At 33.5% G+C, this 22,501-nt stretch overlaps 1 protein-coding gene across 1 annotated transcript in view; it reads right to left on the bottom strand.

The window, feature by feature from the left end:
• Window positions 1-22,501, bottom strand: part of LOC145676830 (bridge-like lipid transfer protein family member 1) — a gene marked incomplete at its 3' end in the record, with an annotated part of 144,951 nt that overhangs the window by 26,829 nt on the left and 95,621 nt on the right. The window contains exons 14-21 of the mRNA XM_081747616.1: window positions 22,028-22,185; window positions 18,469-18,655; window positions 17,550-17,672; window positions 15,723-15,926; window positions 13,753-13,947; window positions 8,692-8,811; window positions 7,235-7,483; window positions 2,826-3,100 (exon numbers count right to left, since the gene is read on the bottom strand). Of these exons, the coding sequence (XP_081603742.1) occupies window positions 2,826-3,100; window positions 7,235-7,483; window positions 8,692-8,811; window positions 13,753-13,947; window positions 15,723-15,926; window positions 17,550-17,672; window positions 18,469-18,655; window positions 22,028-22,185 (1,511 nt within the window). The remainder of the gene's footprint in view (window positions 1-2,825; window positions 3,101-7,234; window positions 7,484-8,691; window positions 8,812-13,752; window positions 13,948-15,722; window positions 15,927-17,549; window positions 17,673-18,468; window positions 18,656-22,027; window positions 22,186-22,501) is intronic.

The raw sequence follows: 22,501 nt of genomic DNA, 5'->3' as shown, positions 1-22,501 counted from the left end.
TGTTGAATATTTATTTTTTCGTTGTTCTCTCGTTATTGTTATGATAAATTGTTATTATATCGAAAGGTGGATTTAACTTCTGAGTCCGGTTCCTGCAACTAAAAACTACCACCGGGTACATTTAACCTAACTACTAGGCCTACAGTGCTGTAAGCACCTACCAGCGCCGTTTCAGAACTTACATTTAACTATAGAAGAGAAATCATCACTAGATGTATTGTATAGTTTCTAATCAAGAATGCCATTGCTTAAAAATATTTTTTTCAATGTTCTTATTAATAATTTTGCAGTTACGGTAAGAAAAATGTCTATGGTATATGTTACCGAACAACATTGTATAGTATGTACAATTCTGAACTGAAAATTGTGATTATTGAATTCTAAATTCTTCATTGTCATTGGCAATGAATTGTAAATTGTCAAAATTCTTGGCCCAGGAATTTTAATCTTAAAAAAAAAAATTTGGTTTAAACTTGCAACCTACTTGATATAATCTTAAAATATATGAACTACGAACTAATGAACAGAACAGCAATGGTGAGGTTGGCTAGATGTTAATTTTAGATCCCTTATATGGTATTGTAAGACAGCTATCTACTTATAAGCACACAAACACGATTAGTAATTATAATTCGTCACATTATTTAATGATCAATAATATGCCATTCCAAGAAATACAGTAATGTGATTTATCTTAATAGTTCAGTATGTATCTTGAATCATAAACTAACTTTAATCACTATACATAAATAAAGTAATCTATTAAGACCATTCCTTCTTCTGATTATCCTATTAATTGACATCACTACCGCTACACAGTACGGATTAAGATTTGAATTCGATCAGAGCTTCAGAGAATACTCAAAAGTACTGCGTTTTATTTTAATTTAAAGAAAAAAATATTGATTTAAATCACTTTGATTTAAGTCAAACAACCCTGACTGTTTATGGTTTTTAAGGAATCCACAACGATATAAATAAGAACCAGGTGGGCACCATCTGAATTTGTTTATATAATAGCTCTTCAAGAGGCTTATACTGAAACTGACAATGCTGTACTGCAAGTCTATATCTTTTAAAATTCCAGACTAACATTAAAATATATGATTTTTACAATTGTATAACTTCAAAATTGGATAATAGCAAATTACAAATATTACAGTTTTATTTACACGAGTTTAGCTCTCATATTAACATTACCATCTTATAATAACTGACGACTTGTAAAAAGAATTTCTAAATTTGCAAGTTAAAGAAATAGGTCACAGGACTCGAGTAACGAAAAATACGAAATCACATGTACGTAATTTTATTCTACTTTATATTATTACTATGGATACAGGTCATTCATATTCTATAAACCTACGTAGTATATATTATTACTGCATAACAGTTCTTTCCATTTATAATGGTCCACTCAGCGTGAAGTAAAAAAATATCGAAAATACGTATGACTATGACCAGGTTCTTATTTACGCACGGGTCACAGGTGCCCAGACCCAGAGCGTCAAACTTCCAAGGACGGTATATTACAAAAAAGAAAGAAAAAAAACTGAGATTGAAGTACAGTAGGATATGCGTAGAAAAAAAAAAATGTCCACAAGAGAAATTTCAGAGAGATCTATACTGGAAGTAATGACCGAGTTTTCTCGTTACAACGCTACTGGTGCAACAGGAGTCGAGGATATTGCTTACTGGCTGCCAGCAAAATCGATGGATTTGATTCTGCACGCCCTGGCCCGTTCCTACTGTCTCAAATATAAGCGAACACGGTCGTATTGTTTCGGGATATATTAAATATGAAGAAATAAAGGAGAACGGGTGAAAAATGTTCTTGCACTCAGGGGTATAAAATATCTAAATTCAGGCCTGACTATGACATATGAGTATATTCTAAAATGTAGACTTATTTACAAAACACTGGCCACTAATGCCTAAAAGGCTATAATTCCAGTAACGATATCAGTGAAAGAAGACTCGTATATTTTTGATAACAAGACGTTCAATCTCGAAAGCCAATGCATTTATTTAATTTCTACAGTGTACTTTTGTACTTGTCATGTAAGTACCTTTGATCTTGGTTTTAATAATCTCAGGTTGTAATTCCTGTTAAGACTGATGGTTTCTCTTAATTAATTACGAGAAGGAAACAGAATTAGTTGTCTCTCTCTTTAACTATTTTCTGTGTATCATTTTTTGCTTCTGAATCCCAAAAAAAATTTCCATCTCTGGTTTGTGAAGCATCTAATAGAAGCAAATTACAATATTCAAGATAGTAGTATTTTATTACAATTTAATATATGATACAAAGAAACAACAAAATTAGAACATTTCTTTATGATACAAAGATAACAAAACTAGAACTCTTTTTTTTTCCTTCAGGAAAAAGGTCTAATTAAAACTGGATACGGTGTTGTTGGATGAAAAATTTGAAGATGTTCTTAAATACATTGTTTTAGTAAGGAAATAGCTTAGTAGGTTCTTCAGCTAATTAAAAAAAAACAAACAAACAAACAAAAATTGCTCTAACAAATAGGTTCACAGAAATAGGGACGGTTTTAGCCTATCTAAAGAAGATAAAGCACTACAAATATATTTTTAAGTTTATTTCAATTGCCTTTCCCTCCTATTTTAAGTTTCCTAGAAATTTTCCTTTTGGTTATGAACACACTAAATGTGCAGGAACTGAACATGAATGCTAACGAGATAATAGTCAATATACAGTGTTTACTACCAACCAGAAGAATATATCTTCAGCTATTACTTTTTCATTTTTTAAACAAAAAAGTTTACATATCGAAAAATTATAACATATAAATACTTACGCATGCTGCACTAAATGCAAATCGTGATCTGGTGAAGGTAACGAAATAGCTGATTCAATAATCAAAGATCCAAGTGTTACTGATCCAACTTCTAACCACAGCTCAGAAGTTACGTTGCTATGATTTGTACCATCAGATTTATTGAGTACTTTGTGGTTAAAACAGCTACCAGTAGCAATAAACTGTCTCAGCTGAACGACAGGCACAACGCCACTTACTCCAGATTTCACGTTGCGGCCATGAAGATTGCAATGCGAAACTCGAATTGGAGATGCCTGTAAGACACAAAGTAATATTCTGAATCACTGAGAAAAATTATTACTATTATGTATTTAAGCAAATGAGTGATTATCAATTCTCCACTTTTAAAAAATTTGTAATTCCCGTTTTCAATTAGCTATACAACCATTTTCAATTAATATCCTTTTCACACATTAGAAAAAAACAAGTAACAGTGTCATGTACATCATGTGAGAGTTAGGTTTGTGTGACGTGATATTTTCTCAATTAATATTGACACCGGAAGTAGTGCTAGATTTCCATCATTTCCAGCTTTAGTGGAGAGATTTCCCGTTTGAATAGGTGGTTAGCAGACAAGCTATGGCATCTATTCTTAGAACGCTAAATCGATTCCAAAAGAACAGCTTTTCGTTATCTCTTATTGTTTTTGCCTTATGTAGATCAACATTGAAACGGGAAGCTGTACTAGATTTCTATCATTTTCGGTTTTAGTAAACAGTTAAGGGTAGTGATGAAGTCTATTTTTGAGCTCCTTAATCGACTGTAGGAAACCGCTTCCCGCTATCTACTACCGATTTTGCTCTATGTTGATCAACATTAAAACCGGAAATAGTTGATTTCTATCACTTCCGGTTTGGATACAATCAACGAACTTGATTCATGAATTTTGACTCTTCAAATCCTGGCAAAACCGATGGTGACTCATCATGAGGTTCCTGAGATTCTTTATCTTCCGAACGGACGGACGGAAAGACAAGGTAAATATATAAAGGTGTTTTGGAACACCAAACTAGTTAAAAACTCAATTTGAAGTTAATTCTTTAAGTTTGTCCTTGATTGTGCAACTTTCGAAAAAATAAACTGATTATTTCGCTACTTAACAAAAACTGCATATTTAATCACTTGCCCATTTAAGGAAGTTTCAGATACCGCAATTGGATCAAGATCTCTAACAGCTCATCAACGATTACTCAGTTTAGATACGTTAACTGTCTTGCTACATTAGGTACTCTTTGTAAATATTGATAATACTTGCTTTTAGTAGTTGCTTCTATGCTCCACGGTTTTCCGCTAATCTCTTCGTCTTCACGTACGATTTTTCTCTTTTGATATCGTCCATTAATTGTAGCCTCTTTCGCTCACTTCCTCTCTCTCCCGCCTCCATACCTTCTAGCTCATCCCTTATGAATAATACAATTCCTTCTTAGCCAATGTCCCAACCAGTTTCTCTTTTTCTTCTGAATAATATATAAAACTGTTCTTTTATCCCTCGCCATTTCTAACGCCATATTATTTCTTTGCTGCTCGACCCAACTAATTCTCTCAATTCTTCTCCACACTCACATTTCGAAAGTGTCAACTCGTTTTCCATCATTTTGGTGTAATGTACTTGTTTCTGGCTCACACAGTACAATATTCCACACGAAGCATTTTATAAGTCTTTTTCTCAACTCTTTATTCAAGGGTCTACAAAACAGACTTTTCTTTCTCCTAATGGCTTCTTTTGCCACTTCTATCCAATCTTTTTATTTCACGTTTGCATTTCGTATAATCACTAATAATACTCCCCAAGTATCGAAAACTAATCACCTGTTCAATTTTGTCCCCTTCTATTCCTATATTTGACATCGATCGCTTTTTTTCAATCATCATGGCTTTAGTCTTTCTAACATTTATTTTCATTTGATATTCCTCACAGCCCTTCCTCAAGTTTTATAGCATGTTATTGATTTTCTTTTCAGATTTCGCAACAAGCGCCACATCATCTACAAACCGTATACAACTTATCATTCTACCTCCTACCGAAATGTCTTCATTGTGTGGGCTCTTTTTCACTATCTCATCTGGATAGATATTAAATAATGTTGGCGAGAGACAGCAGCCCAGTCGAACTCTCCTCTGTCATTTCCTTCCCTATTCTAACACTTACTTGTTGGTTCTCTACAAGTTTCTTATGAGTCTTCGATCTATCCATTTCAACCTAACTTTCTTTACAACTCTCAACAACAATTCACGCGGTCGAAAGCCTTTTCTCAATCAATAAATACAACATACACCTCTTTGCCTTTTTCTATAAACCCTTCACTGATCACCCTTAATAATACAATTGAGCCTCTTGCGTCCTATCCTTCCTGAACTTGAACGGTTCCTCTTAAACTTCTTCATTTATCCTTCCATACAACCTTCTGCTCAGAATACGAAGCAAATTTTTACTGCATGCGATACGAGACTAATAGTTCTATAATCCTCACCTCTTTTTGTGTTTGATTTTTTATCACAAACGTCTTCAGAAAGTCTTTTGGGCACTATTCTGTTTTATAAATTTCACTGCAGAGTTGGAACAATTCTTTCTTGTCCTTATCTCCCATATTCTTAATGAATTCCATGAGTATATTATCTATCCTCGTGTCTTTCCACTTCTAATTTCGGATGTAGCTTTTTCAAATTCATCCCGAAGAATAGTAAATCTTTTATTGTTCTCGTTTACTTCATTTTCTACTTCACCATCTAGGCCAAACGGTGTATTTCTACTTTTACATAAGTCTTCAGCATACTCCTTTAATCTTTCAAAGACTTCACTTCTCTCGCTGACTTCCCTCCCATTCTTATTTTCTACTGCTACTGTAATACTCCCTGGTTTTCTCCGAAGTTCCACGGATTTCATCCCCTTGTACATTTTCTCACATTTTCCAACTCTTTCTAATTCTTCTATGAGTTCACATTTATATATCTTCCCTTGCTCTGTCTGTTTTCCTTCGTAACTCATCGTTTAACTTTGTATCACCCTGTTTTCACGTCTTCCTTTCTTTCATTTTCTGCAATATTTGTTCTGTAACTCATGGTTTCTTAGCCGTTTTGTGTTCGCGGTAACCTATTATTTCCTCTGCAGCTGCTATATGCAAAGTTTAATATGCTCCCACCGTCTTTTACTGTACCTATCCTTTCCTCGTTTGAGTATTTTTCTTAGAATTTTTCAACGAAAATATTTCTTACTTCCTCACTTTTAACTTTTCAGTATTCAATATTTTGTTGTCCACTTTTCTTCTCTACATTTTTCAGCTGAATACCCACTTCGGCCAGCACAAGGTAATGATCAGAGAAAATGTCGGCCCCAGGGAGGGTCTTCGCGTTCTTCGCATTCCGACACTTGTCCTGAATCATAACATAGTCTATCTGATATCTTCGGCAATCTATTGAGGATTTCCACGTATATCATCTCTTGTGCTGACTGAACCAAGTATTCTCAATTAATGGTGAATTCTGTCTACAGAAATTAACCAGTCCCTCTCCTCCTGCATTTTTTCGCCTAAACCATATTTACCTACGATACAATGTTCTTGTTTTTCTCCCACAACTGCACTAAAATACCCCACTACAATTACGCATGCACCCCTCTTCCCCTATCTATAATTTATTCTTTTTCTATTAATTTTCCTCCGCTTCTTTAATTATATGCAAAGTCGTCGGTGCGTATGTCTATATTACCACTAGTTCCTTCGTTTTTTCCTTTAAGTCTCAACATCATAACTCTATTATGAACAAATTCTACTTTTACTACCTTCTCTTTTAAGCACTTACCAAGAATTAATCCTACACCATTATGACCACCCTTTTCATTACCTGAGTAAAATATTCTATATCCTTCGCTGTTCAATATTCCATTACCTTTCCATCTAACTTCACAAACTTCTACCAAATCTAGATTATTTTGTTCATTTCCTCTTTATAAGATTTTCTAATTTCCCTCCCTGTAACATGGTATGTACGTTCTATGTCCCTATCCTAAACCTTTTGCTCTTGCTTGTCTTTCTTTCTTTATCTATCTTCCCCACATTGTTACTTTGTCGTCCAATAGTGCTTTCCACGACATCCCCCTTCCGGAGATTCGAATGGGGGGAAATTTTACTTCCGGAACTATATTTTAACCTGTGAAAGATTATTAAAAATATGTTCTCTTAATATGCCTATTAACTAAGTCAAATAGTGAGATATTTTACGAAAATTAGTAATATTTATTATAGAATAATTTAGAGATCATGTAAAACCAATCAATTTCTTGAAAAAAGAATAAATAAGAACCTATAAAAAAGGCTATTAAATATATAAGCATTTTATAGTAGGGTTTCAAATCACATCACTCCTATAAAATAAAGCTGAGCAAACCATACCCAAATCTGAAATGCAGTGCCTGCTTCCAAGAAGTAGAGATCTACGGCATCTATCGCTAGTCGTGTCATGCGGTATTTGATTTCTTCCCCTGTCGGACATCTGTAATGGGAATCAGGATCAGATGCCTTGCATTGAAGTGGAGGTAAGCCATGGTGGCAGGCACGAGGCAGATTGGGAGGTCTCAAGTTATTTTCAGCATCAGTTACCAACAGGACAAAAGTCTCCAAGCTTGTAATCAGATGATGTGACTATAAAAAAATATAAAAACAAATGTATTAACAGTTACTAATGAATTTTATTAAACAAGGAACCATAACAGGTAGTCACAAATTACTGTAGTCAAATCCGTTTCGGTTGATTATTATTGGATCCCAGGAATGTTTCCAAATTACAGAAGTGGTACTCAACCTAGACAATATCATAGAACACTTATAGATGTTTTTTAACAATAAAACTATTACAACACATGTCCAGCATACACAGTACACATTTTACAATACATTCACAATGAAACCAACTTATTAATGTACAATTTCTATTACTTTTGACAACTTATAATCTCGTAGTCAATAATAATTATCAGTAAGTTAAACTTCGTTACTGATAATTTTCATAAAGATGGAAGAAAGCTTGAATTATGAAATATAAGACAAACATTTTACATTTAAATTAAAAATATTGCATGCATGTCCAATACCAATATTCCAATACTTCGAGTGTAGTATGGACGTTTTTCCATCGATCAAATAAATGTGGAATTTTCAGTATGCTGGTTTCTACATGCTGAGGAACCTCATCTATTTTCCCGAAGAAAAACTACTGTACCGCGTTCGAAATAACTGATATTTATTAAACTTTCACCATTTCTGGAAAACTCGAGAAGAAACTTAAATGTAAAATAATCACTTCACTGTGTTCCGTTGATAATAAGAGACACACGTAACTCAGGATTTCTTTTGTATTGTATGCGGTATAGTTATTCTCGTGGGCGACTGTAGGATTTTTCGCAGGAGGGGCGAAGTTTGTAGACCTTTGGTTCTCATTTATTGCTAATTATTAAAATAATTTGTGGCATTTTGGCATATAAAAATAAGCTCAGGGTAGATGAAGGAAAAGATGTGCACAGGAGTCGCCCAGCAGCTAATTTGTAGCCACCCTAGTATTGAGCAAGACAAATGCTTTGGTATTTTGCTGATCACCTAGTATCGAATAACAGGTATTTTACAACAGAAGTTGAAAACGTAAAGAAATATAAGAGAATTAAATTTAGTAATATTGCATATACCCGGAAACTTAATTCAAATTAATTATTCGAATTCCAGGAAGGGATGCCGGATCCCTCCCTGATGTCCCTGATTATTCTATAAACAACAAAAATATATTCAACAGAATTATCACAAAAGTTATTTCTCTAACTAGATTGTACACTGGAAAAGAACTTCATGAACATCCCTACCTGAGGCGCCGTAAGTTTTCCGCTTAATTTTCCTAACTGAACTTCTACGAGCCATGCATATTCCAAGGTTTCTTCATCCAATGACCTTCCTTCATCGCTAAACATAGCATGTCCTCGTACCTAGACATGAAAAATAATATTTACACATATTTTAATATTATGAATATTCACATACATTTGCTTAAGTTATCAAGTTAATTTTTCTATATTTCCAGTGAAAATCTCAATTATGCACGTTTTAATTTCATTATTTTTAATGTTTCGTAAGTTCACAAGTAGAAACACTATTAGACGGCAACAATAAAATACATCGAAACTCTCTGCTGATGACATCTGTGAGCGAGTTAACACTAGAAATTTACTACATAACATTCATTATACCTGTATATCTGTCATTCAATTTTTTAAATGTTTTTCTCGTTTGTTTTATTTTATTTACTATACAATTTTAGAGATCTTTTATCTACCATATAAAAACAATTTTCCTGAGCGATATTTTTCTAATTTGCAATAGAAAAATATTCATCTTATCTTACAGTACATGTACTATTCAATACTCGCTTACAAATATCTATGTAAAAATAAGGGATGATTAACCAAGAATTAATTACCACGCCTACACACACACACTTTTTTAACAACTGGTATTCATATATTCTTATTCTCAAAAATCAATATGGTTAGACGATATGTCGTCCTCATTACTGCTCTTTTCTTTAATATTTCTTTCTATTTCTTCCCCTTTCTGTTTAATGGCAAGTCAGTGAAAACGCTTAAAAATTAAAAATAACAAATAGAAAACAAGTGGTAATGTAAATAGAGTGAATGAGAATTCATTATCAAATAACAATTATGTACTATTATATTTATCACTTATAAACGCAAACATCTTGGGGCTTCCAGTGGCTGTTTTCCATATGTAAAAAAAAAAAGTAGTTGAGCTGCTTCGGCTGATGACAAAGGTACAAGTGTAAATGATTTTATTCCAACTTCTACCCAGAGTACCCATGTCGGGATTTAATTTCCTTCATTCGAATAAAATAGTCTCTATGCCTGTCTTTCCAAGACCGATAAAGATTCTTCGATAAACATTTATGTTCTTTCAGTCTTATGTACTGTGTCTTTTCGTTGTCTATGTAAATGTCTTTGCACATGCACGATATTTGATACATGAGCCAAACTTATGTAATCCAGAAAGTACGTGAAGAGAACGTTTTATTAATTTTTTTTCTATATTCCTTTGAACTAAAGATTGTGTTAAAACTTAGATTCCTGAGAACTGTTTACAATTTATTTGAAAGCGAATCAAATAAAGATATGACTATATCCATACCCTTGTCTCATTTTCCTTTATTTTGGCGTTGTCAGTTTTGAACAATGTTCAATCCTAATATAAATTTCTTTTTTTCTTTCTTCGGAGTGTTACTACTGTAACCATTTCTTCTTCTCAGTGATTAATAAAAATGAAGATTATACTAAGATATGACAGACATGGCTTTATTTCGTCCAATTTCGAACAAATTATGTACAGTTTTCACAGAGCACAATTTTAACACAGCTCTATGGTCCTAAAGAAAACATGGATTATTCACTAATATGCTGGTTTCCACAAGTGTGTATCAAGTCTATGCATGTGCCAATTTATTTACATAGGCATGACGAAAAGGAATATCGCATCAGACTGAAAGAGCTATCAATAGTGCAAAATACCACGATGGTCCGATATCAGTTCTCTTAAAACCTAGAAGATAAAACCGCAATATTGATACGGTGTAAGCCATCAAGAAAATTATCATCCACAGAAAGACAGGAATGTAAGATTTTCCATTCGAACGAATCTCCCACGTCGGCAAGTTGAAATAGTACCATTGAAATCTTTACCTCATCCATCAACCACAAGAAAACAAGCAAGCATTTTAATGGATGTGGATAACATGCACTGAAAAGCTTAAGATGTTCGAGTTTACAAGTGATAATATATTAATGAAATGAAATGAAATCTGTAAGTTTTACGTCCCACGGTTATGCCCGTTAGATTAAAGGAGACGGTGAAGATGGGAAATGAATGAAATGGTGAAATGAAGAAAGTGGGAGGAAACAGGAGAACCCCGAGAAAACCCACGAGCACGATGTTTGTCCACCACAAAGCCCACACGGCGCGAGCTGGGATCGAACCAGGGACCCCAAGCACGGGAGGTGAACGCTCTACCACTGAGCCACAGCGCCCCCCGATAATATATTAATGTACATAGTTGTTACCTATATGTGTAAATAATTCTCTCATCTATCCAATTCCTACTTAACCTACCATTTTTTTTCTTACCAGTGTTTTGAGAATACGGACAGCAACGGCAGCGTAAATTTGATGACTGATGATTTTTTGAATGAATCCATAACAGTATAGAGAAAAGAAATGGAGGTACATTCTGAGATTATTTATCAGATTACTCTTCCACATATTTACGTTGATAATTAAAGGGCTAATAGTTTACTTTTACTTGTGTCTATGTTCTAGTGTTTCTATCTTATTTCTACTCTCTATTTTAAATATATTTTCATTCAACATATAGCTTATACAGAAAAAAAGGAACATAAATACATAGGTAATTTTTATACTTGTATTTATATTTAAATGCTTTCATTTTTAAATATTATTATTTTATTTTAATATCAAAATATGGATGTGATTTGATTTTCAAAAGGTCTGATAAACACGAGTTGATCGAAAAAAATGCGCCCTTTCGAATGGAGATTATATTTCATAATGGATATATCGTAGTAGTACATATAAGCCTACCGGACAGTATGCAATATCTCCACTTCAAGACCTCCATCTTCGCCACATTTCCTACTCTAACGTAATTTACTTTACTCATTCGGGGCACCCATATCTGTTTCACCACACAGTCATACAACAATTACCTTAAGATCTCCTTGGAAGCACTCTCCAAGCGTACATATTCCCTCAACTGTCAGCAAACAATTCACTCGTGTGTGGAAGAGAAAAAGCCACTGTAATATCTTCTACCCTATACTTCTTCCAATAACATCCTAGCCTCAATTTCCTACAGAAAGAAATTCTGTTTATCCTATTCTCACCACCTTACTTAAAATCAAAAAGGCCTGCCCGATTCACTCTACCTTCACATCCTCATTACGAGAACCGGTTCCTTTAAAGATTGATTAGGCTTTAGTGTGGACGTCAGCGGCAAGGTTATTCGTCCTCGTCACAAGAAGGAATAACTGATACCTGTCACTCATAAGAGAACTTCCGCAATAAAAAGAATGAACAAAATCAAAATTTCTAAAAATAGGAGAGAAAGAAATAGAAGTTCGACCAACACTACAACGCTACTGTCAATGTGACTTCCCTCTTGCAAAACTATGGAGCCGTCACTACATTCTTCATTTGCAATCTGAGCCACACTGTTGCCTCGATAAAAATAGCTCTTTTGATTAATGGCAACTGAAAATTCTATTATCCGCCTACATCTATATCACATACTATAATTTACACACTATGTTGTAATGTCTCACAACAATGCTTTTGCTTTTGTATTTGCAATTTTAATTTTTACGTTCTATTTTTCATGAAAAATAAATTCTAAAACAAATATTCTTGTTTTTCTGTGTTAAATAAGAGAGTTCTTAAAAGAGAGCATCACTGAATGTTCTATCTTCCCTCCTGTGAACTTAGCTGACCTCTCTGTTAGATAACGAGGTCACTTCTTTTCTCGTTGCTTCTAATAAAACTTGAACAAAAAATCTACGTATAAAAAAGGGTAATATGTTACAATTAGTATTATGGTGTTTTATATTACGATTATAAATGTTACATATTCTTTTACAATAATTTATCATATTTATATACCACTGACCCCCCCCCGTGTCATATGCAATATATAACATGTGCAAACGACTACTTTAAAAGCTAACAATTTCTGGTACTTCTCGCTCAGACAGGGCCTCTGTTCGATGAATGAATATGCTGAGTGAAGCATTCCTATAAAAAGTGCCCGAGTACACTACGAACAGAGGACTCCACTGAAGTCATCGCAGGCCTGACAGGTGCATTCCTATGGAAAGCAAGACAGGGAAAGTTGATCTTCTGTAGAGTCGCCTTTGAACAAGATCAACCAACCTAGGTTGGACTTAGGTACCATAAATAGCGCCGAGCTGCACAGACAATGTGACTAACTATAGCCAGATCCTCCTCCTTACCCCATCCCTTGGGCTAAGATTATCGCTTTCGAAAGCGGTTCAACAGAATATTCCTTGAGATTTGGACTATATCAATAAAGCCAACTGTGCTATAGCCAGGTACTGAGGTAATTTCATTTCACCTACATGAGAAAAAGTGCTTTTTTTTTTTTTTTTAATAACTTACTGAAACTTACTGATCCTTGTAGTGAATCCTGGAACCATCCCTCCAATTACTACTACTACTACTACTACTATTATTATTATTATTATTATTATTATTATTATTATTATTATTATTATTATTATTATTATTATTATTATTATTATTATTATTGTACTAGAGAAGGTACATGTCATTAGAAACTTTATTTTTTGTTTGTTGCAGCAGTAAGTTATTTTTTATGGAACACTTTACACACCATTTAGAGACATGCCTCTTTCTTACAATTTCATCTTGTCATTGTTCTAAGATATGCAATAAAGCGGTCTACTGCAAGGAACTGAGAGTGATTTTTTCTTTTTATACAAACCCCAATGAGTCTAAATGCAAAAACTATCAAGGTTTTGTAGTTATATAAGAGACATACTTATTTCTTTGAAGGTAGTTTTAGTTGTTAGCCATAGTTACCCTGTAAGAAAAAGTTTCAACTTAGTCAAAGCAATGATGCTGTGTAGTGCTGTTGTTTGCCATAACTGAATTTAGATTCCGAACTTTGGTGAGTTCACTAAAAAACTTTTGTGTATGTGTGTCTATCTTACGACTGGCATTCGCGTATTTTTGGGTTAGTAGTGACGAAAATCAAATTCGTTCCTGCTAGCCCCTTACAATATCATATAAATAGAGTTGGGCAAATATACCTGCAAGCCTGACAACATAAGATGTCCTTGATTCAAGTGCATTTCCTTTGTAGATCTAGGAACATTATCAGACGTCAGAAGAATCGCTGGTGATAGAAGTAACTGAAGTCTTGTCTCGCGAAAACCTTTCTTCATTTCAAATCCAAATCTCTCCAGCAAAATAATCGGACAAGGAGGATCTTTCTCAGAGCAATTCTGAAGAAAGAAAAAAAAAAAACATATACTTGCTTTAGAAAGTTTCAGATTTCTTCACATGAAGTACACAGTATTACAAATTTAGAGAAATATGTACTAGACAAAAGAAAAATACTACAAGAGTCATACTGGAAGTAATGAGCAACAATTTTTCATGAATCAAGTTTTGGTTTTACTAAACAAAAACATATTATATCTTCATACACATACTTTTATTTTTCAATAAAGATTCCATTTCTTTGCATGCATTACGCCTCCTTTTTCGGAAGTCTGAAAATACCCTTACAGTAGGGTCAATTCCACCTGCTCGCACTGCTTTTATATGTTCTCCGTTGTGTGGTAGTATTGGATAACAATTTATAGAATTGAACAGATGATAGAAGGTGCAATGTAGGGACTATAGGAAAAATGCAGAATTTCCCAATCAGTTCTTTTCATTTCCTTACCTGGTGAACTAGGCAGACTGTGGACATGTATTATTGTGTTGAGTGACGATTTTCTTTTCAATATTAGTCCTGCAAAGGGCGACGAAGCTTGTGAAATGTTCGCACATAGTGGCAGTATTTACAGTGTCCCACAATTGAGAAATTCAACCAAAATTTACCCTTCTGCATCCCAGAAGATGGTGCCTATACCTTTGCCAGAAGACTGACTTTGCTTTCCTTTTTGTCGGCGACGTAGAATTGTGCCACTCCACATTTTATTTCTGGTTTATGATGAAAAAAGTCTTAATCACCGGTCACAACATTCAATAAAAATCGGAGCTCCCTTGTGGCTAGATGGTTAACGTACGTGTCTTTGGTATGGGAGACCCGGGTTCGATTCCCGATAAAAGCTCATGTTGTTCGGATCCTACGTTAAGCCGTAGGTCCACGTTTTATACTGCCTCGGTGCTGAAAGGGACGCTACACTCCAAACCAACTAAAACACACACACACACAAAACTCTTATCGACGGTAAAGAATTCTTAAATATTTTTTTTTCGTTGCAATTTGTGTTCAGCCTTCAACAAGGTGGGACCTAGCAGCAATAAATGTTTCGTTAATCTAACCTTGGAATCATTTCCTGTACTGCACTATGTCTTAATAGCAATTTCAATAGCACTCTGTCTTCATAGCTTCAACTGTGTTTACAGTGAACAGTCTATGTCATCTGTAATGATGTCATCTATTCTCTGTTGCGTTACATTGAGGAAGTTCGTACGCGACTGCTTGAAGGCTGATCTTAGATGCTCATATATTTTCATTTTTAGCATTTTTCACTCATCTTCTAACACCAATGGACACATCTTCATACGCACATTAAAGTTTAGAGTAAATTTCAACAACAAGAATCCCTTCTTTAACAAGAAATTCAATCACAGCACGATGTCAAAAAGTAACATTTCGAAACAACTACCCGTACTCGCGTGGTCAAAGTAAATGATGTCACAATATCGCAATACATTTAAAGGAATCTGTAGATTGCTATGATCTATTTTGTTTGAGTATAATGATGATTTCTCATTTTTCAAGATACTGTTATTACTTTCTGCATGCTCTTCGCAGATTAGAACAATTGTCTAAAGTTTATGGTACTAAAATGGTTTCATATCGATTTAAATTTAAATTTTAGAACATATTAAGTTCGATTAAGCTTTAACTTTACCATTAATAATCAGAAACTGGTTTTCTCTAGTTTCAAAATAATAAAGTTCTGCATTTTGCTAATCTGAAATAAAGTTCATTACAACCCTTTGATAAACTATCATGTAAGAAAAAATAACCTCAACATACCTTGACTAGATGAGCTTGTACGTCATGCATCGTTATAGAAACCTGGACATCTAACGGTCGATATGGTCGAGGATCGAATTCCTTCTTTGGTCCTGGCTCAGTTTCCTGATTAACAGTTGTTGCCGCTCCTTCTGTGGACGCTACTGAAGGTGGTTGAGCACGCTGCATGTCAGTAAATGATTGATCCTCTCCAAAAATGTTTTCCTAAGAACAAAGAGGGATTCATAAAAAGATTTTTCATGGTAATTCATGACAAAATGAGAGGAATGTTAGATATTGTAATGAAATAAAATTTGACGCCCAATAGTTATATCCTGCTGCACTCAAAATTATTTCTTCACTTTCAGTTATTAGGAATCATTTTCACAACTGGATCAGCCTTTGTACAAACAAGGTATGTGATACCTTCGTAGAAATCAGATTAACAGAGCATTTGTACATGTAGATACGTTTCAACAATGGTAAGACCAATAAATAATTTATAACTGATTGATAATGATTTAGAACAAGTTAGAAATAGTAACTGGCGATCATAGTACGTAATTAAATATAATAACAGATCATAACTACGTAATTTTATTAAACCATCTAATGACCTAATGATTAAACATTACAATATTAAAGGCTAAGGTTAAGTTGAAAACGAACACGTGTTTGATGAATGACTATTATAACTTCAGAGAACACAACAAACACAAGCTTTAATCAAAATTTTGTATAAAATAAAAGTGGGAAATACTCAAAAATAAATAAATAAATAAATAAATAAAAATTAAAAAAATGAATGTACAAATCAATACTAAACTGAATGAGACCAAAAGCAATTAATTTTAAAGCTGTTACAATCCTAGTGTTTCTGCACCTTGAGTTGGTAGACATGGATAATTATTTAGTAAGTACAATTAATCACTAACTTTTGGAAATATAGCAAGCACTATGTTGCTGGCTGTATGCTTCAAAAGAAACAAAATTGTTTTAAAACTCAGTCTTAATATTAAAAGTTACTTCAAGAAATGTTGAGCTCTCGAAGTGATTGGTCATCTGAAAAATTTGTTCTACTGAAATATATGGTAGAATTTCATAAAATAATAATTTCTCTTTCAACAGGGCATTATTTACAATTTTCAGTAAGTTTTATAAACAGTCTCATGTACTAGAAAAAATACTTCACGACCGAGTAAAATGTTAAATATATATATATTACTCGTTCTTTTTCTCTTAAGAAAAAAAAACAATATAACTATGCAAACATGAAAATATGTGCTGTGTTGAAAATTATTACATATGTTCGTTATAATCAAATATTACTACAGAAAAAAGTTTTATTCGCATATTGTGTGAGGTGACTCATGTAATGGAATATCTCAGTTGAATGTTCCACGATTATTCCCTGTAGACTAAGGGAGACAGATGCTTCAGGCAAGCGAATGATGATGGAATAATTGCTGGAATGAGAGTGTGGGAGGAAATAGGAGTACCCTGAGCAAAAACCCACGGACACGATGTTGTCCACCACAAACTTATTTGACTGGGAATCGAACCACGGATCCCACGCCCCAGGGATAAGCGCTCTATCACTGAGCCACGGTGCCCCCGACTCGTTCAAGTATTTCATATTTAAAAAAATGAAAGAAAAAGTAAATACAAATACCAACCTACATTAACCAGGAAACTTGAAAATAATAATAATACATATACTTATTTCCATATTAAAACGAAACTATTAGAGAAAATGCCTTACGTTTCAATGTAGTTTATAAGTATTAACTGCAAAATTAGTTTACAAAATGAGCATATTAATTATTACATTTTCCTTTTGCTACTTACTTTTAAATGCATAAAGCTTCGAAGAAGAGATCCATAGAGCAATAAGACAGAGGGACCAATTTCAAGTTCTAATGAAACTTTGTCCGGAGGTAGTGTGGTTGGATCAAACTTCTGAGAACCATCCTGTAACAATGACTATTATATGATTAAAGCATGACTATAATAGAAAGTTTCTGTTATCTGTTCAATTATAATATCAACATAGATTGTGTTAATCACTCCTACAACATATAAAATTATTATATACACACAATTAGTTCAAAACAAAGAAAAAAAAAACTATCAGAAGGTGTCCTATAAATAATTTAGAAACATAATACAATATTTATTCGAGCACTGAACTTAAAAATTAGCTAATTTCGAGGAAGTGTGATTAAGCTTATTTAAGTTATTATTCAAGGCATATTATTTAAATGGAAACCTTTAGAAAATCTTACAAAAGAAAATTAAATCCTTTGTACAAGAGCACTAATGTTCCACCGATTTCTTATAACAGCTAAATTGAAAATTTGCAGAATGTAAAAACCTGCATGGAACCCTCCAGACAGCACAGCCTTTACCAAATAAGATCAATTAATCTTACATAATCTTATCCCTACTAAACCCTTTCTGTTTACTTATATCTTAACAATACTGACAAAATTCGACGCTTAAGTTAATTATTATTTTTTTAATGAAACAGGTAGGAAAGAACAAGGTGAGTTATGTTAATCGTATGTTCCATAAAACTATGGTCAACTTCATTAGTTTCACTATCAATCATGTGCACTTGATTTAGTTTTTCCTAATGACTTTTGTTACATCTATTATACGTATACTCAACCTCTTATCTTATAATCATATACTTGAGTGTATCAAGCAGTGATAAGAGGGATTCTAACACTACACCGCTAAAATCTGAGAAATGCACGAGACTTACCGGTGCTGTCCACTGTAACGGTGACTTCTGATTTCTTGGAATTCTAATCGGTGATAACAAAATTTCTTCCTTTTCAGGAGTTGTGATATCCGCTTGAGGTGTGGGACCCAAGGGAGGGATCGGGTAATAAATATAGTTGATGCTGAGAGCAACAATAGGAACTGACCAACAATCCACCCAACCATTGCTATAAGTAGAAGAAAATAAATTAGAAACAGTTTATGTAACGACAATGAAAGCATACACACTACATGATTATTGGAAAAGAATAATATACTATACATATTTTATATGTACAAATGTTGCATAAGACCACGTAGCACTCTTTCCGTCTCAACTCAAATAAGGGGTATAAGCAGGAACGTAATGGAGGGTATACGGGGTATATGGCGTATACTCACCTAATATTTTTACACTTCAGCATATACTTCCTTTAAATAGGGATGTAATGAATGATATAAGGGTGGGTATACGCTATAATTTTAAAGAAATAGTTGAGTAGATACCTATCAAAAGTTCTAGCAATACATCACTGGATGTAAGTTATGTAATAGCTAAACAACACTAGCTTCTTTTTAAATCATACCCTTGACTTCCCACCATTTTGTCCTTTAGATTAATGACTAAGTATCAGGGTTTAGAAAACAGTATATATATAGACTGGAAGAAAATTTTTGAACCAATATTAATACCCCAATTCAACTGAAATAAATATATCTGACGTTCCGGGTAGCAAAAGTGAACTCATCAAAAGGCTACTACGTGCAATCTGAACTTCTGGAAATTTATCGTCCACATGATTTGTTAGAGAAGTAATACCAAAATGCTATGTAACAGACAGTTCTCGTGCCTATGCCGTTCGTCTTCCCTTAGAAAACAGAGTTTCAAAATAAATGGACTATTATTTCGGCTGTTCAGAGTATATTCCCAGGGGAAAATATCTTTTGAGTTCACCCTTACTACTCAGAACGGCTCATATACACTTCAATGAAAAATTAATTATTTACTCGCAAATAGTGAAAATAATATTACTCAACACTAACAAAGCCACCTTCCGAAATGTTTAATCTGGTTAACAAGCAAAAGAAACAGAGAGAGAAGAAAATTTATGTGGATTGGATTGGTATTTCAATATGATGTCATATCGGAAGCCTCAAAGCCATTTTTCATAACCCGTAATTTCTTCCCATCTTCATCCGCTCGACGAAGTGTCCAGCAGAAGTGCCATTAAATTATGTATACAATACTGAATACTGCCAAAACGTGCACACACGAACATTCCTGTTGCTTCAAAGTGCAAATGAGAATCAAAATTTTAAAACGAAGTGGCCGACGAGTTTTATAATAAAACTATTGACGTAAGTAGAGATAAAATAATGATGTTATTCTCACCTATGCGTTTACACACCAAGCCCTTTCAAATCATACCATATCTATTTTCGATGTTTTGGAAAACGTTTAGATTATTAATTGGATATATAATATGTGGACAGCTTCGATTTAAGTTGTGTGAAATCGTAATATCATTTGTAGATGTTAAATGCTGCCAATTACTAATCTGTAAACATACTTATTTCATATTAGAATTAAAATTGTTCTTCACCCAAAATTTATTTAGATTTTCTATATTTTCTTCAATATTCAAATACGATTTAAAGTCTTGATGTTAAATGCTTCGCATGATTCTCAAATTACGACTGAGACCTCAGTCAAAATTTCAACTTGTTAATGTTGTTAATTTCTGAATAAGTGTTCAGGAAAAAAAAAAAAAAAAAAAACACGTTGTGTCGGTATTTTTGCATCTCCTAAATGTTCCTTTAACTTACTTTGGGTAATATACGGGAGATCCAACACACAGTAAATGAGATGAAGGTAACTAATAAAATTAAAAATCTAAATTAAACATTGATTCTAGCGGGTTTTATATATATATATATATATGATGATGATGATCATAGCCAGAATATACAAAATACAATCCCCTAAATTAACTGAACTGGAAGGAAAATACTGAAATCTGAGTACGCAACAATACATATTTTTTAATATGTAGATGCAGAAGGAAGCACATTTGTAACATCAAGTAGAGTGTTTGTCCACATGCTCTCAATTATGATGCGTTTTATCACTTTTATTGCATTTATTCAGTTGTTTGACATTTCCTTTCATAATTTATGCTACAAAAGTTAGATCTAGCACTCGATCGAATATTTCTTACAGTAAAGTACGGAAAGGCAGTATGTCTAGTTCGTTTCATATTAGTTTCTCCAATAATCTTTGGGAACTCGTAGTCAAACTTATTTGCACGAACCACGAAATGGAGTTTACAAGGCAATTTATGGACCTAAGAACTACAGTTCAGATATTTGTGATCTAAAAATGTTAGAAAAAAAATAAGAAGAAGAATCATTTAAAAGTAAAGAAAATGGATTTACAAAAAATGAGTTTTATTTTAATTCCAAGATAGTTTCAATGGATTAAACGCTTACGTACTTTAAAATAAGTATTTAAGAACCTGCAAAATACACAGCCTATTTATATCAAATTGAAGTTTAGAATTCAAGAAACCTTACTTAATTTATTGGTTTAAAACAATTTTTGAGATTGGCAAAGAAAAATACACCCTTTTGCCTTTTCCTCATCTCTGTAATTTGCAGGTTCTTCAATAAAATATTGATTTATGAGATTTAAGCGAAGTGATTGGGGTCGTTTCTCGAAACAATAGTGATTTTTATCCTCGAGTAAACCTTATTGGAGAGGAGAAGGGTAAGGAAAATTTGAAATTTCATCTTGGAGGCGCTTATAAAATCTTAGCTTTAAAATTTGGTCCTGATACGTTGAACGATGCACCCTTTAGTTCCGAATATATACAACGAGACGAATATGCATGTTCTATTATTATTATTATTATTATTATTATTATTATTATTATTATTATTATTATTATTATTATTATTATTATTAATTTATTTATTAAATAATAGGAGAGGCCAGGAGGTGTGTGAATCCATGAAATCTCGAATCAGACCCTTTTCACTGTCACAATTTTTTTTTCTCAAAACTAAAAAGAAAGGAGTAAGAATATTTTCCTCTCCCTTATTGCTTTTTTTCCCTTCAACTTATCCTGTCTTTTCGCAACGTATATTTACGTAATGTTTTGTTCTCATAATAAACAACGAACCTGAATATGCAGAAATAAGGATTTAGAATAATTCAGCCTTCCTTGCTGCAAGAATTCCATTTCATTTCCGGAAAATTCATGCAACTGCGACAGAAAGCATGAGCAAAAAGCTGCTGGATAGGATTGATGAATATATTGAAATAGGCGAAAACGGCAAATACTTAATATATATTTCACACAGTTGTTATCCTGATCAGTCATCGTTTAGCAGCCGACTACACTTTCTACATAAGTCCACTGCAAACGGTTAACGTCAAAATATAGTAACCCTATCTGTATCATCAAATGCATTATTCAATCTAACAAAAATTAAGCTCATGCAATGACGATTAACAAAGGAAAATAACAGACAAATGCGTTACACTAATATATCCTTACCTTTTTTGACAAACATTTCTCCACTTTCTGGAGGCATCGGATGACTGTCGTAAACTACCGTGGCGTCCGAGAATTTTGGCATTGGTATCCAAAGCAAGGATCACACTTCTATTTGTACATACTTCAGGCAAATATAACGACAAATCCACACTTTCACCCTAAATGATAATGAAAGGAAATAGGTATTGACAATATACAGTATATACACTAAAAACAAATTAACAAGACTACCTAGTTATATCATAAATACTGTCACAAAGTTTGGAGTGGCGCTGTAGGCATCCGGAGTGGCACAATGCTGCCACCTATGTATAAAGTGTAAGATGCATGTAGTGTGTGTTTGACTGTTCATGCCATACGTTGATATTGTACTGAGGTCTGATGGAGTAGGGCGATTACGAAAATCGTGTAGCAGTAATTGCACTACACAAGGTCGGGAAGACAGCAGGTGAGATTTTCAACCTCTTGAAACCC

This window comes from Thermobia domestica, unplaced genomic scaffold (genome assembly GCF_964235325.1).
Source record: "Thermobia domestica unplaced genomic scaffold, izTheDome1.hap1.1 HAP1_SCAFFOLD_403, whole genome shotgun sequence".
NCBI lineage: Eukaryota > Metazoa > Arthropoda > Insecta > Zygentoma > Lepismatidae > Thermobia > Thermobia domestica.
This window is presented reverse-complemented; position numbering and strand designations above follow the sequence as displayed.